We start from the raw sequence: 15,847 nt of genomic DNA on the forward strand, positions 1-15,847 counted from the left end.
AAATCAAGAAGAGGCTGCTTTTGTTTGAAGAGTTTATATATGCTTTTGTCCTCCTTTGACCTTTTTACTCCCACTTACCCAGTTGACCGGTGCACTGCCACTCACCATTTATACTCACAAATGAAGAAACTCCTCTAGGCCACTGGTACTAAAGCCTGTCAATATTTTCAGGCCAGGACGACCTAATAGAGAAACTCAGAGAATTGCAGGCGAAGAAAATAAAGTATTAGTTTGCTCGAACCCTTGGAATGTAATCCATGTGCAATAAAGTACTCTATGGTCATATACATTGAAATTTTTGTAATATTGCCAGAGATATCCTCTTATCGTTTAAGTCATAGAACATGTCCTCGTGGGACTCTACACATCTTTGGTTCCCAAACAATACTTCTCATTTGTTGTCATCTCCCTTTTATGGCAAACAGTTTTCAAACCACCAGTCTAATTTGCGATCAATTACATAAGCTTTTATGGAGGACATTACACATTTCATTTCAAAATTCCAGTAAATTATTTATACTCACTGATGAATCCAAATTCCAAATGTATTTACCTCTTTTTAAAGTCTAAACTTAACGTTTCACACCTTTTTGATGAGGACTATTCTTTGAAATTCTTGTCATTTCTTTAGGTTCAATTTCTCATCTTACTCTTTGCTTTACACATGCTTTATGCAATTTGCCACTGCTCTTTTTTCATGTTGGGGGGCTAGTTTCTGTGTCTTTTAACAAGCATAGCTTGAACTGTGTAAGCAAAACATCAATACAAAGTAAAATGTTATAATTGGTAAGTTTGACTCAATTATTATTTGTTGAAATAAAATAATTGAAGAGTTATCTTAATAAAAACAGACAATCAAATCGTAGGTAATACTTTTCATTGAAAAATTTAGGATTTAATAGATTTCTTCTATCTCACAGGTATATGGGGGATAGTTTAATTTGAAGAATAAGAACTCACAAGATTGGACAAGAAATGTATTTCTTGTTTTTGTTTTCAGATTATTCCAGTCGAAAGATTAGTGAAAGGAAAGTTCCAAGACAATTTTGAATTTGTTCAGTGGTTTAAGAAATTATTTGATGCAAACTATGATGGAAAGGAATATGACCCAGTTTTGGCAAGACAAGGACACGATGTATTTACGCCACACAACCCAGGTGACCACATATTCAACAAACCAAGAAGACCTGTGGGCACTGCAGGTAAATTTCTGATTACCCGTTACATTCTGGAAATGTGTCCTGTTTGAACACACTCTTAAATGATAACTAATGCTCTTACTTCCATGCTAAATTCACATGCAGAGGGTATGTTCTGAAGATAAATGCAAGATGCTCAAAAGGAAGATTGGAAGAAGCTTTGTCACCCTAGGTTATCAGCATTTGGAATGCATTGCAGCAAGTGTTAATCAGTGTTAAATTGTTTACACCATACAAAAATGTACTGTCTAATGAGCTAAAGAGCTAAATATTATAGGGCAGGATTTTTCAAACTGCGGATTGTGACCTGCGGATGAGGTATGTCGGGAAGGGGCACGAAGTGATCAGTCACGGCGTTACTGATCACGGTAGAAGTGCCCAATGACCACGACCACCTTTTAAGAACCAACCGCAACCGGCTTTTAAGTTGAGAATGTCGTCCGCAGTCGAGTTTTAAATGTGAACGATGCAGTCTTTCCACCAGAGGCAGTGACAGAGAGCAGGTCTTGCGTCCGCCACGTACACTGACGTCATGTACATCCTGTACATCCGTGCTTTTGGTGCAAAATCACAGAAGAGGGATTTCTCCATTTTTTAGCTGCAAGCAAGCAAGCAACAGGACTGTGAAGAACTGAAAATGGATTATTTTGTTGTAAGGGAGAGATGGCCAGAGACACAAACAGGTCAGGATATCACAGCTGAATCTGCTGAAGATAGCTGTTCAGGCGAGTCCACAGCAGGACAAAGTATTGTTAGTGTGAGCTTCACAGGACAGTCCACGGCAGGACAAAGTAGTGCTACTGTGAGCTATATACAGAGCTCCAGGGCCTCTGGTGAACAACCTACTGAGAAGAAACTGAAATTGGGAACAAAATAGTATAAAATTGATTTCTTGAGGTATTGCTTTGGTAATTGTGCCAATACAAACCTGAATGAAAGCCCGTGCATGTTATATGCGGGGAAGAACTGACAAATGAGAGTTGGATGCTGACAATGTCTTACCTTGCAGACAGTTTTTCAATTCTAAACAAACTGAACCCTAAATTGCAAGTGAAGGATGATGATTGCTTTCGGCACTGTGAAGAAGTAGGTGCTTTCCAAAAGTCATTAAAAGTTTGGCAAATGTGAGTACAAGGCCAAAACTACGATCTGTTCCCCACACTGCTACAACACAGTGTCCATAGACTGGCAAGCTTTATTCAGTCGCATCTGGCTGCGCTGATCAACAGTTTTTGTTGGTACTTTCCAGAGAAGTTTCAGATTTTGAAACACAAGAGATGCGTTTTGCGTTGGTCCCAGAGTCAATTATTAACTTACAGCCGACTCCAAATAAAGAGATTAAACTTCTGAGCCTCACCAGTTTCAGCAATTAAAAATATGCCACAATTCCATGAGGCTGTCAGCATTCTGTAGTAGCATCTCCGAGGAGTATCCAGTGCTGAGTAAAAATAGCAATTTCTTGCTATTGCCCTTCACAGCAGCCTACATTGCAAGGTTGAATTTTCCGTCCTCACGAAGATGAAGGCAGCACAAAGGAATCGGCTGAGCATTGCACCTGATATGCGTATTGCCCTCCCCTCCTTTGAACCTGGTTGGAGTGAGATTGTGAGGACCAAGCAGGCTCATCTGTCGTATTAAAGGGAGGGAAAAATGGTATGTTGTGAAGGTTGGCCGTGTGGGTCGTGAAGGTCAGCCAGTTGGTAAAAGTGGATCCTGGGAAAAAAAGTTTTTAAAAAACTGTTGTAGGATATAGAAGAAAATGGGGCCCTAAATTTGGTACAAGTAAGATTAATTAATTAAATTTATGTTCTACAGAGAGAAAAGGAGGAAGGCACTTAAACAGCAAATCTGGAAAAGAATGGGAATTGAGGCTACCCCAGGAGAGAAATGGCAAATTGCTGTCAAGAAAGCAAGACATAGATATCCTGTAGTGTTAAGTAAGGGAAAGAGAACATCCGGTGGCGGCATGTAGGTGGAGGTTGGATGGCTCCTGCCAGAGTCCAGCAAGAGGGAGGATGTCAGGTGCTGGTTTGTCCGGTGGGGCCGCACCAATTATTATTGAGGCTCTGACCGAGGTGATATCGGGGGAGTTTGAAAAGCTGTTAGCCAGAAATCTAGAGGTGTATTGGAAAGAGATGATAAACTTGCTCAAGAAGTGGATGGAGAAGATGCCCCCATAAACGTGGCTTTGACGAAGACGTCGATCGAAGTGCAGGAGCGAGGAGAGAGGATGAAGTGGGTGGAGGAGGCATTGTCGTAGCATAGCAACCAGTTCACCTTGGGTGAGGAACTATGGGGGGTGGTGGAGTTCAATAAAGGGCTAAGAGCCAAATTGGAGGATCTGGAAAACAGGTCGCGGAGACAGAATTTCAGGATCATTGGCTTGCCCGAGGATGTGGAGGCCTGCAGGCCGACCGATTACATTGCGGCTATGTTCGCCAAGTTGATGGAGGGAGGGGGAAAAGCACTCCCTCTACAAGGTGGGCAGGGCCCATTGGTTGCTCCAGATGAAGTCTAAAACGAATGAGCCACTAAGGGCTGTAATAGTCTGCTTCCATGGGAGAGGCCCCGGTCAGAATAGTGATGTGGAACGTGTGAGGGTCGGGGGGACCGGTGAAGAGAGCAAGAGTTTTCTCGCACTTGAAGAGTTTGAAAGCTGATGTGGTGATTCTCAAGGAGACCCATCTGAGGGTGAAGGACCAGATGAGGCTCAGGAAGCGGTGGGTGAACCAGGTGTTTCACTTGGGGGGGGTTTGAGAGGGCACATTCTGGTGGGCAAGCGAGTGAGGTTCCAGATTGAGATGGTTGTGGCGGATCAGGGGGGTAGGTGCATGATTGTAACAGGTGCGTTGGAGGGGACGTGTTGGTGTTGGTTAGCATATATGTCTCCAATTGGGATGACGTAGGATTTATGAAACGCAGGCTGCCATTCTGAATCTTGATACCCATGAGTTGATTGGATTTGTATTTGATTTATTGTCATGTGTACCGAGGTACAGTGAGAAGTATTGTTCTGCGTACAGTCCAGACAGATCATTCCATACATGAAAAAACATAGGACATACATAAATACATAATGTAAATACATAGACACAATGTTGCTCGTTCTGGTGAGTGTGCTTTACACTCAATTGGCTCTGTTTTATTCCTTAGCTCTAGAGTCGCCAGGTATCTTATGATACCACCACGAGGTTCAAGTTCAAGTTCAGATCAATGACTCAATACACCAGTTAGTAAGGTTCAATCAAACACATTTATTATTTACACAGTAAATTGATACTCATGCAACTAATACTAGCGGACTAAACTATTCCTAGCACTATGAGCCAATACTTATCTTCGATAAGGGAACCCACTGGATCAGGGAACAATGGCCTCTTGTTCTGTCCTGAGACTGCAGGCTTCCCAGTTGGTGCGGGCTAAGGGGTCAGGAGTGTCTATTCTCGTAGCGTGCGTTGGTTGGACACTTGGCGGTGTAGCTGTTGGCCAGGCCTCTCCTCACGGTCAAGTTCTTAGAGAGCTGCTGCAAAGGTGTTCTGCTGGGAGGGCCGGCTAAGAGAGCGAACTGGACTTGGGACCTGACTTTTATAGGTCCTAGGGGCTTCGCGCCCTTTTGGGCGGACCCCGAGCTTACTGTCAATCGATTAGATCTTATACCAATCGATTGGTATGAATCCCCCCAATACTGAGGCTGTCCCTCGATCGCGGGGCGGTTCTTCCTGGCTTGTTTGTCTCCTTTGTTTCAGACTCCCGTTGGCGCTGGGAAGTCTGACCTGCTATAGAATGTCCCAAATGTAGCTAATCGTTGTATCCATTGTTCCCGGGGATCGCTTCATTAATATGCAAACTGCTGGTTTCGGTGCTGTCTGCTTTCTTTGCAGGCAGAATACACAGGAAGATTCTGCAACCTGCTTGTCTTTCTTAAAGTGTCCAATTTTCCCTGCGTGCTTTGTAAATCGCCATTTTGGGTCGGGAAGTGGCCAACTTCGGTGCCTGCAACAGGCTTCGAGTAAAGCAATCAGGAGTGTAATACTACTCAGTAGAGAAGATGTGTGACGAGGTCAGATCAGTACATAAGAGGGTCGTTTAGGAGTCTGGTAACAGCGGGGAAGAAACTTTTTTTTAAAAATGAAATGAAAATCGCTTATTGTCACGAGTAGGCTTCAATGAAGTTACTGTGAAAAGCCCCCAGTCGCCACATTCCGGCGCCTGTCCGGGGAGGCTGGTTTTTGAATCTGTTTGTGCGTATTCTCAGACTTTGTATCTCCTGCCCGATGGAAGAAGTTGGGAGAGAGAATAAGCCGAGTGCGAGGGGTCTTTGAATAATCTGCCTGCGTTCCCAAGCAGCGGGAGGTGTAGATATAAAGTCAGTGGATGGGAGGCGGGTTCATGTGATGGACTGGGCTGAGTTCACGACTTTCTGTAGTTTCTTACGGTCTTGGACCGAGCAGTTGCCATACCAGGCTATGGTGCAGCCAGATATGATGCGTTCTATGGTGCCTCTGTAAAAATTGGTAAGCGTCACTTTGGACATGCCGAATTTCCTTAGTGTCCTTCTAATTTAGGTGGTCCGGGATTGGGCAGGTCTTCGGAAATTTCATTTTTCGAGCTTGATGGAGAGGGTGAAAGCAGATTAGTTGCGGTGGGATAGTCTTCCCCTCTCATTGGCAGGTCGGGTGCAGGCAGTTGAGATGAGCATTTTGCCACAGTTTCTGTTTTTATTTCAGTGCTTGCTGGTCTTTTTGCCCAAGGCGTTTTTCATGGGGATGGGATAGGCTGGTTTCTTCATTCATTTGGGCAGGGATGGTGGTACTTCAGAGGGGACGGCAGTCGGGTGGGTTAGGCCTCCCGAATGTGATGTATTAGTAGTGGATTGGAAATTAGCAAACATGACACCACTGTTTAAAAAAGGAGGTAGGCAGAGAGTGGGTAATTATAGGCCAGTGAGCTTAACTTCGGTAGTAGGGAAGATGCTGGAATCTATCATAAGGAAGAAATAGCGAGGCATCTGGATAGAAATTGTCCCATTGGGCAGATGCAGCATGGGTTCATAAAGGGCAGGTCATGCCTAACTAATTTAGTGAAATTTTTTGAGGACATTACCAGTGCAGTAGATAACGGGGAGCCAATAGATGTGGTATATCTGGATTTCCAGAAAGCCTTTGACAAGGTGCCACACAAAAGGTTGCTGCATAAGATAAAGATGCATGGCATTAAGGGTACAGTAGTAGCATGGATAGAGGATTGGTTAATTAATAGAAAGCAAAGAATGGGGATTAATGGGTGTTTCTCTGGTTGGTAATCAGTAGCTAGTGCTGTCCGTCAGGGATTAGTGTTGGCCCCACAATTGTTCACAATTTACATAGATGATTTGGAGTTGGGGACCAAGGGCAATGTGTCCAAGTTTGCAGACGACACAAAGATGAGTGGTAAAGCAAAAAGTGCAGAGGATACTGGAAGTCTGCAGAGGGATTTGGATAGGTTAAGTGAATGGGCTAGGGTCTGGCAGATGGAATACAATGTTGACAAATGTGAGGTTATACATTTTGGGATGAACAACAGCAAACGGGATTATTATTTAAATGATAAAATATTAAAGCATGCTGCTGTGCAGATAGACCTGGGTGTGCTAGTGCATGAGTCGCAAAAAAGTTGGTTTACAGGTGCAACAGGTGATTAAGAAGGCAAATGGAATTTTGTCCTCCATTGCTAGAGGGATGGAATTTAAGACTAGGGAGGTTATGCTGCAATTGTATACGGTATTAGTGAGGCCACACCTGGAGTATTGTGTTCAGTTTTGGTCTCCTTACTTGAGAAAGGATGTACTTGCACTGGAGGGTGTGCAGAGGAGATTCACTAGGTTAATCCCAGAGCTGAAGGGGTTGGATTACGAGGAGCAGTTGAGTAGATTGGGACTGTACGCGTTGGAATTTATAAGGATGAGGGGGGCTCTTATAGAAACATATAAAATTATGAAGGGAATAGATAGGATAGATGCGGGCAGGTTGTTTCCACTGGCGGGTGAAAGCAGAACTAGGGGGCATAGCCTCAAAATAAGGGGAAGTAGATTTAGGACTGAGTTTAGGAGGAACTTCTTCACCCAAAGGTTTGTGAATCTATGGAATTCCTTGCCCAGTGAAGCAGTAGAGGCTCCTTCATTAAATGTTTTTAAGATAAAGATAGATAGTTTTTTGAAGAATAAAAGGATTAAGAGTTATGGTGTTCAGGCCGGAAAGTGGAGCTGAGTCCACAAAAGATCAACCATGATCTCATTGAATGGCGGAGCAGGCTCGAGGGGCCAGATGGCCTACTCTGATTCCTAGTTCTTATGTTCCTATGTATTATTACTGGGCGGGGAATGTTGTGAAGATACGGAGTTGGAATAGGGAGGCGGAGCCTTTGTGGGTAAGGATGGAGATGGGCTCGTTTAAAAGGTCGGGTTGTGGATGCTGGCAACGGTGTTGCTCCCGTTAGCTCCAGGGAAGTATTCGGGAAGTATTCTTGTAGTCGCTATGTTGAAAGTTTGGAGGCAGTTCCGGCAGCTCGTCAGGTTGGGAGCAGGGTTGAGGCTGATGCCAATCAGGGGGAATCACGAATTCGAGCCGAGGAGGATAGATGCGAGGTTCAGGGTCAGGGAGGTGTTTCTGGGAGGGTGATTTGTGAGCTTAGAGGAGTTGAATGAGAAGTTTGGACTGGCTAGGAGGAGAGCTTTCGGTACATGCAGGAGCGGAACTTTGTGAAGAAGGTGTTTCCGACAGCGCCGGCCTCTTTGTTGTTGGATGAGATGTTGTCAGTGGGTGAACTGGAAGAGGGGTCATGTCGGCGATTTATGGGAGGATTCTGGAGGGGATAATGAGTCCATGGAAGGGATTGCAGTCAAGTGGGAAGAGGAGTTGGGGACAGTATTAGAGGAGGGTTTGTGGTGTTGCGGAGGGTGAATGCCTCAACCTTATGTGTTTGATGAATGATGGGTTCCACAAGCATTAGGGTTATTTATTTTCCTATTTGGAGAGTTGGGTACTGTCGACCGTTTTGCGGGGGGGGTTTTCGGGGTTTAATATGTTGGGTATGATTTTTGTTAGAAAATGTAAAACGTTGAAAATGTAAAACGTTGAAAATTGGAATAAAAATACTTTTTTTTTAAATGTAAGGAAAAGATGTACCTGGGGGAAAAAAGGTTGCTTGCAGAAGTTTGTCGACAGAGTCTTAGGCCTCTCGGTGATTCATCGGTGGAAAAAAGACAGCGGGACTCTGCCCTGGACTCCGGCTACTCCACTAGTGCCCGAGATGCCTACGAGGCACCTTGGCGATAGAATTTGACAGGGGCAGGTTGTGTCAGGGGACCTCTGCAAATTGATGGAAGAGGCCTTGGCTCCCACTAGGGTACTGAAAGTTTAGCTCTTTTTGCTTAGTTTCAGGGGGTAGTTTTGTTTTAAAACCCACATATTTAATGGGATAACGAACCTACATAGGAGAAATGGCCAGAAAACCCAGAGGTAAAAAGGTTGAAAGCAGAAGTTCGTCAACAGAGTCGTAGGCCCCGGTTGCTTGTCGATGGAAAAAAAATGGTGCATTCCATCTGGGACTCCAGCTACTCCACTAATGGCTGAGATGCCTATGAGTACCTTGGCGATAGAATTTGACAAACACAGGCAGGTTGTGTCAGTGGATCTCCGTAAATCAACGGAAAAGGTCTTGGCTCCCATCCGTTTGGCATTAGAGAGGATCAACAAAACCGTAAAGGCATATGGAGCCACAATACAAAGCATGGAGGTGGCACCTTTGAGGCACAATGACCAGATTGCCTCTTTGGAAGCGAAGATGTCTCTGATGTCCTGTGCGAATAAAGCACTGAAAGCCAAAGTAAATGATTTGCAGAATCATTCCTGTAAGCAAAACATCCCTGGCACTGTGAAGCCATAGTGCTAACCACTATACTACCATGCTGTGAAGAAGCATGGACTGGACACAGGGCGATTGAGGTTTTTGGATGTTGGAGATGAACATGTTGATATGTGGAAATGTTGATGTTCCTTGTTCATGTTTGCATTTTTCTGTTCTTGTTGGGTTTTATGTAGGTTTTTGTTCTAACTGTTGTGAAAATATATCAGTAGTTCTGTTTTAGATAATGTGCTTAGTGTTTTTGTTCTGTTTGGGGTGCGGTTTATTAGAAGTAGGTTTTAGTTGTTTATATTCGTCTTGCTGTTTTCTATATGTGTATTTGGGTGTTGTAATGTCTGAGGGGGGTGGAAGTGCGGGGCAGTGGTAGTTTCCTGACCGTGACTGCAGATTTTTGTTTACTCTTGGTAGTGGGTTTGACGGCCATCTTGGGTGTGCATGGGCTTGATGATGTACTTTCTATTTAACTGTTAGATAATCCCTCTTGGTAGAAATGGCTGACTCTGGATTGAGGTTGCGGGGGGGGGGGGGGGGGGGGGGGGGGGGGGGGGGAGAGAGAGAGAGAGGAAGAGGAGTAGGAGACCCCCAATTCGTTTGGTCACCTGGAATGTCATGGGGTTGAATGGCCCAGTGAAAGAGGTCAAGGGTATTTTCTCACCAGAGTTTAAATGCCGACGTGGTGTTTCTGCAAGAGACTCAATTGTGGATCACATGCCAGACAAGGGACGATGGGTGGGGCAAGTTTTTAATTCAGGCTTTGATCGTAGGGCCCAGTTGTAGCAATATTAATCTTTCAAAGGGTTCAGTTTTCTTCCACTAAATCTTGGTTGACCCCAATGGTAGACGTGTTATTGTCTGTGGATCTTTGGTGGGCACCTCAGTGATTCTGGTTAATATCCATGGTCCAAACTGGGACAATACAGATTTTATTAAAAAGCCGCTGGCCTCCATCCCTATTTTGGATTCACCTCAGCTTATTTTGGGCGGTGACTTAAACTGTGTTCTGGACCCCAGGCTGGATCAGTGCATACCCACATCTCTGACTCCATCAGGGGTGGCCAGGACGTTGTTGTTTTTCATGGAACAGATTAAGGGGGGGGGTTGCAGATCTGTGCATTTATTCCTTTTCTTCTCTCATGTGCACCAGGTATACTCGCGTATCGGCTTTTTTGTAATGGATGGGTCTCTCCTCCCTTTTGTGGAGGCAGCAGGTTACTTGGCAATTGTGATTTCAGACCATGCCCCACACTTCATTGATTTGGCACGAGAATCGGATCCCTCACAGTATTAGGCATGGAGATTGGACGCAGCATTATTAGCGGACAAGGGAGTTTGTGAACAAATGTCCTGCTATTTGGGAATAATTAACTTTAATAAAAATTAATCTATCTCACCTTTTATGCAGTAGGAACCCTTAAAGTGGTCATCATGGGGGAGATCATTTCCTACAAAGTGCATATGGTAAAGGCAGCAAGGGCGTAGCAGCAGAGGCTGCTGTTCTCCATTCTTGGGCCATCAGTACTCACTTGTCCCAACCCCAGAGTTGGTAAATAGGAAAAAGCTACAGACACAATTTGAATTATTATCAACGAATAATGTGGTGGGCCAGCTGTAATGTTTGAAGGATATATATTATTAACACTGGGAGAAGGCCAGTCGCCTCTTAGCTCATCAGTTGAGACAGCAGGTGGCTTCTTGGGAGATTGTACATATACGTGACTCAAGTGGCAGACTGGTTCCTGCCCCACCTCAGGTCACTGTGGCGTTTGAAATGTTTTATCAGGATCTCTATAGGTCTTATCCTCTGGCGGAGAGTTCGGTCATGACTGATTTTTTTGGATGAATTATCCATCCCACCTGTGGAGAGGGAGAGGGGTGAAGAGTTAGAATCCCAGTTGGGCCCAGAGGAAATTATAAAATGCATTTGGTTTATGTAGACAGCTAAAATTCCTGGCCCTGATGGCCTCCCCATTGAGTTTTATCAGAGATTTTCAGAGCAATTGGTGCCTCTAATTTTAATAATGTTCAATGACTCCTGGGGGGGGGGGGGGGGGGGGGGGGGGTGGATCTGTGGCATTTATTGCCCCCGGGTGTTCGTTGCTCTTTACTCTTGTGTAGGCCTCTATTTCCTTGATCCTTCAGAAAGACAAGGACCCAACAGAGTGTGGGCGTACTGATCTATTTTATTTTTAAATGTGGACATTAAGTTACTCGCTAAAGTACTGACACTGTGATTGGAGCCCTGCATCCCAGAGGTGATCCCGGAAGACCAGGCAGGCTTCATCAAGGGTCAGCATTTGTCGGCCGCTATACGTTGTTTGTTAAATGTTGTCCTCTCCCCTTCTCCGTGCCTGGACCAGAGGTGATTGTTCCCCGAGACACTGAAAAAACATTTGATAGAGTGCAGTGGGAATATCTCTTTGAGATTCTTGGGAGGTTTAGATTTGGACAATTTATCCTGAATGTGTTTATTGTATAGGGCCCCTACTGGTAGCGTTCGCACAAATACTTTGATTTCTGGCTACCGTCTGCTGATTGGAGCAAGAGGCAGGGATGTTCATTGTCTCCGCTCTTGTTTGTTTTGGCAATAGAACCACTTGCCATAGCGCTGAGATCTTCTTGTAAGTGGAGGGGGAATAAATCGGGAGAGGTGGAGCAGAGGGTGTCCTTGTACATGGATGACCTGCTTTTTTATATTCCAGATCCAGTGTCCACTTTTGATGCGATAATGAGGTTGCTTGGGAGATTTGGTTCTCTCACTGGGTATAAGTTGAATTTGGATAACATTGAATACTTCCCAGTTAACCCCCCCTGGAGAGGGAGCCTATCTAGGGATGTTACCGTTTCGCCTTGCCAGATCTAAATTTTGCTATCTGGGAATATGGGTGGCCCACGCTTGGGCCTTGCTTCATAAATTGAATTATGATAGTCGAGTTAATGCCGTCAAATCTGACTTACAGAAGTGGACGGGCATGGTTCAGACTATTAAAATGGATGTTCTCCTGAGATTTTTATTTATTTTTCAATGTCTCCCACTTTTCTCCCCAAGTCCTTCTTTGTCAAAGTTAATAAATTAGTGTCCTCATTTATTTGGGAGCCCAAGGATCCGTAGGCAAACCTTCAGAGAGATAGGCAATCAGGAGATTTAACAGTTTATTAGTTTGCCATTAGGTAGCCAATATTCAGAAGATACTGTTGTTGTTCAGTGACCTGGGTTCCATTTGAGGGCAAATGGAGGCGAGCTCCTGTAAGGGTTCTAGACTTAGTGGCCATATCGCTGCCGTTCTCTCCGGTAAGACTTTCCCGGTAATGGTTTCCACCCTGAGAATCTGGAATCCGTTCAGACAGTATTTTAAACTCAGTTCAATGTCTTTCCTGGTACCTATCTGCAATAATCACCTATTTTTACCAGTGGGTTTGAATTCGACCTTTGGGTCATGGGGAGAGGTTTGGGGACCTGTTCATGGAGGGAAGGTTTGCCAGCTTTAAAGAGCTGTCAGAGAAATCTCAACTCCCTGGTTCCAGTCTTTTCAGATACTTTCAGATCCACGATTATTTGTGCAAGGCTTTTCCCTCATTCTCACTGGCACAATCCTGCCCCCTGTTGAAGAGGATTTTGTCTTTGACTAGGTCTGGTGGTGGAGTATTTCATGCATATACGGCCAGATCCTGGGGGGACTATTTCATGCATATATGACCAGATCCTATCAGCGGAGTCGGCCCCGTTGGATGAGTTTACGGTGAAATGGGAGGGTGAATTGGACCCTATTCTGGATGATGAGGCATGGAGTGGGGCTCTTCACAGCGTCAACTTCACGTCCTTGTGCTCGGCTTAATCTGATCCAATTCAAGGTGGTGCACAGGACTCATTTGACTAAAGCGAGGATGAGCGGATTCTTCTCTGGTGGAGAACAGGTATGAAGGTTGCCCTCGGGGGTCCGACTCATCACGCTCATTGCTCTGGTCTTGTCCCCGGGTGTCCCAGGTTAGTAAGCCCAGTGTTTTGGCTTGGTTGGGGGATCTTATGTCTTTCTTACCTTTGGAGAAAGTTAAGTACACCATTAGGGGGTCAGTAGAAGGGTACGAAAGATGGTCGCCATTCATTTCCTTTTTTAAAGAGCTAATCACCATCAGTTGTCATGGGGTTTAGATTAGTTCTGTGGGGTTAAGTTCATTTGTACTTTGGCTTGTTTATTTTGTTATTTGATATTGTAACTTGGGTTAGTTGTTTTACATTGTTATGTTTAGAATGAAAACATTTTTAATAAACATTTTTTTTAAGGAAGCAAGACATTTGGAAGGGAGGGGTACCTTAACTTTGGCTGGAGCTGCCAGCGTAAAGGAAGCAGCAGAGAAAAATTAATTATTTAAATAATGCCCAATGAACATACTTTCATAAAACATAATAAGCAAAATAATCTTTGCACAGAAATGCAGTGACCAGTAGCAGAACTGCAAACTGATTCAAAATACCAGGATATAGAATACATGTTAATTTAGTGCCATTAAACCTATCACTTTTTTCTTTCATTATTCGTTCATGGGATGTGGATGTGGGCCAGCATTGCCCATTCCTGAGGGCATTTACGAGTCAACCACATTGCTGTCGGTTTGGAGTCACATGTAGATTTGTGATGGCAACTTTACTTCCCTGAAGGACATTAATGAACCAGATGGGTTTTCAACAACAATCGACAATGGTTTCATGGTCATTATTAGACTTTAAATTAAAGATTTTAATTGAAATCATATTCCACATCTGCCCTGGTGGGATTCAAATCTGGGTCCCCAGAGCATCATCCTGGGTCTCTGGATTATTAATCCAATGACAATACCACTACGCCACTGCCTCCCCTGAAGGCCTAATGTGCCACCTACAGGCCTAATGAGCATTACAGGTAAATGGGCACATTCTGAAAATGAGAAAATCCCATGGGGAAGGTTGATGTTGGGAATTTCCCCTTTGTTCGTAATGGATTGAAAGGTCATTCTGAATTTTGATTGGACAATGCTTAAATATATCTCATGAAATCCATCTGCTCGCAATTATATATACTTGAATAACACTATGTATTGATGTTTGGTGATGAGATAACATTAGTAGAGCAGTAAAGGGAAGTGGAAATGACATGATGTGATAAAGTGATTGATTCTGGGGAGCTGTTATGGTTAGGTGGGATTTGACAGCCATCCCAGAGTCTGCCATGCTCTAGGATTCCAGAGTTTGGACTGTCCTTGCTGTGTTGCCCCTTCCCATTGATAGCCTTCCATTCAGTACAGCAGATTGACCTGTACTTTTTCCAGTTAAAGACAGAATTATTTTTTTAAAAGTATTTTTATTAAGGTTCGCAGAATTTTTCATAATAAAACAGTAGTAACCATAATAACAAAACAAACTGGAGTGAACATTAACATAGTGCAAAAGGAGAATATACAATAACAATTAAATAGACATTACCCCATGCGACCCAATCTTCCCACACCATCCCAATGAAGCATTCACACCCCCCCCCCCCCCCCCCCCCCCCGGATTGCTGCTGCTGCTGACATTTTAATTTTCCACGAGAAAGTCGACGAACGGCTGCCACCTCCGAGAGAACCCTAGCGTAGACCCTCTTAAGGCAAACTTTATTTTCTCGAGGCTGAGAAACCCAGCCATGTCGGTAACCCAACTCTCTACACTCGGGGGCTTCGAGTCCCTCCACATTAATAAAATCCGTCTCCAGGCTACTATGGAGGCAAAGGCCAAGACGTCGGCCTCTTTCGCCCCCTGAACTCCCGGGTCTTCTGACACTCCAAAGATCGCTGTCTCTGGACTCGGCACCACCCGTGTGTTAAGCACCTTGGACATTGCCCTCACAATCCCTTGCCAGAACACTAAGCTATGCACATGCCCAAAATATGTGGACATGGTTTGCAGGGCTGCCCTTACACCTCATACAACTGTCTTCTACCTCAAAAAACTTGCTCATTCTCGCTGCCGTCATGTGTGCCCGGTGGACCACCTTAAGTTGAATTAGACTGAGCCTGGTACATGATGAGAAGGAATTAACCCTGCCCAGGACCTCTACCGACAGACCTGCTTCCAACTCCTCACCTGGCTCCTCCTCCCACTTGCCCTTGAGCTCCTCCACCAGGGTTTCCTCCGCCACCTGTAGTTCCTGGTAGATATACGACACCCTCTCCTCCCCCACCCAGGTGCCGGAGACCACCCTGTCCTGTATCCTCAGTGGCTGCAGCGTCGGAAAGGCCACTACCTGTTTTTTCAGGAAGGCTCATACTTACAAATATTTAAAGGTGTTTCCTGGCAGCAGATTAAATTTGCAGTTAAAGACAGAATTAACAGTTCAAGTTCTGGTTGGTAAAAATTGTCTATTCCCACTTTCAGTATAATTAGAGTTGCATTATTCTGCAGCAGGTACTCTTCCCCCACTGTTGTGGTGGAACTGTTTATGTGACCGAGTGAACTATACCCAGTTACCCAACAGCTTAAACTATATATAGTGCTGTTGTTATGAGCAAATATCTCAACTCCGCTTACACGTGGCAATGAAAGTGTTGGTAAAGATATCAGTAATTTGAGAGTGATATGTTCCAGAAGTGAACAAACTTTTGAGAAATGACTTGAATATGGAATTTAAAGGTCAACTCAGGATTTTGTAAAGTTTGGCGTTTGCAAGTCATCAAGTCTGGCCTTGATAATTAGAGAAGTTGGGATCAGAGTGGGTGCAGGTCATTGGAAGAGATGT

General features: G+C 44.4%; 1 protein-coding gene across 2 annotated transcripts in view; it reads left to right on the plus strand.

The window, feature by feature from the left end:
* The window catches only part of LOC119967486 (microtubule-associated protein RP/EB family member 3-like), a 124,457-nt gene that overhangs the window by 49,136 nt on the left and 59,474 nt on the right, over window positions 1-15,847 (plus strand). For both annotated transcript variants that reach the window (XM_038800107.1, XM_038800108.1), the window contains exon 4: window positions 1,001-1,202. In XM_038800107.1, the coding sequence (XP_038656035.1) occupies window positions 1,001-1,202 (202 nt within the window). The remainder of the gene's footprint in view (window positions 1-1,000; window positions 1,203-15,847) is intronic.

This window comes from Scyliorhinus canicula, chromosome 6, assembly GCF_902713615.1.
Source record: "Scyliorhinus canicula chromosome 6, sScyCan1.1, whole genome shotgun sequence".
Classification (NCBI taxonomy): Eukaryota; Metazoa; Chordata; class Chondrichthyes; order Carcharhiniformes; family Scyliorhinidae; genus Scyliorhinus; species Scyliorhinus canicula.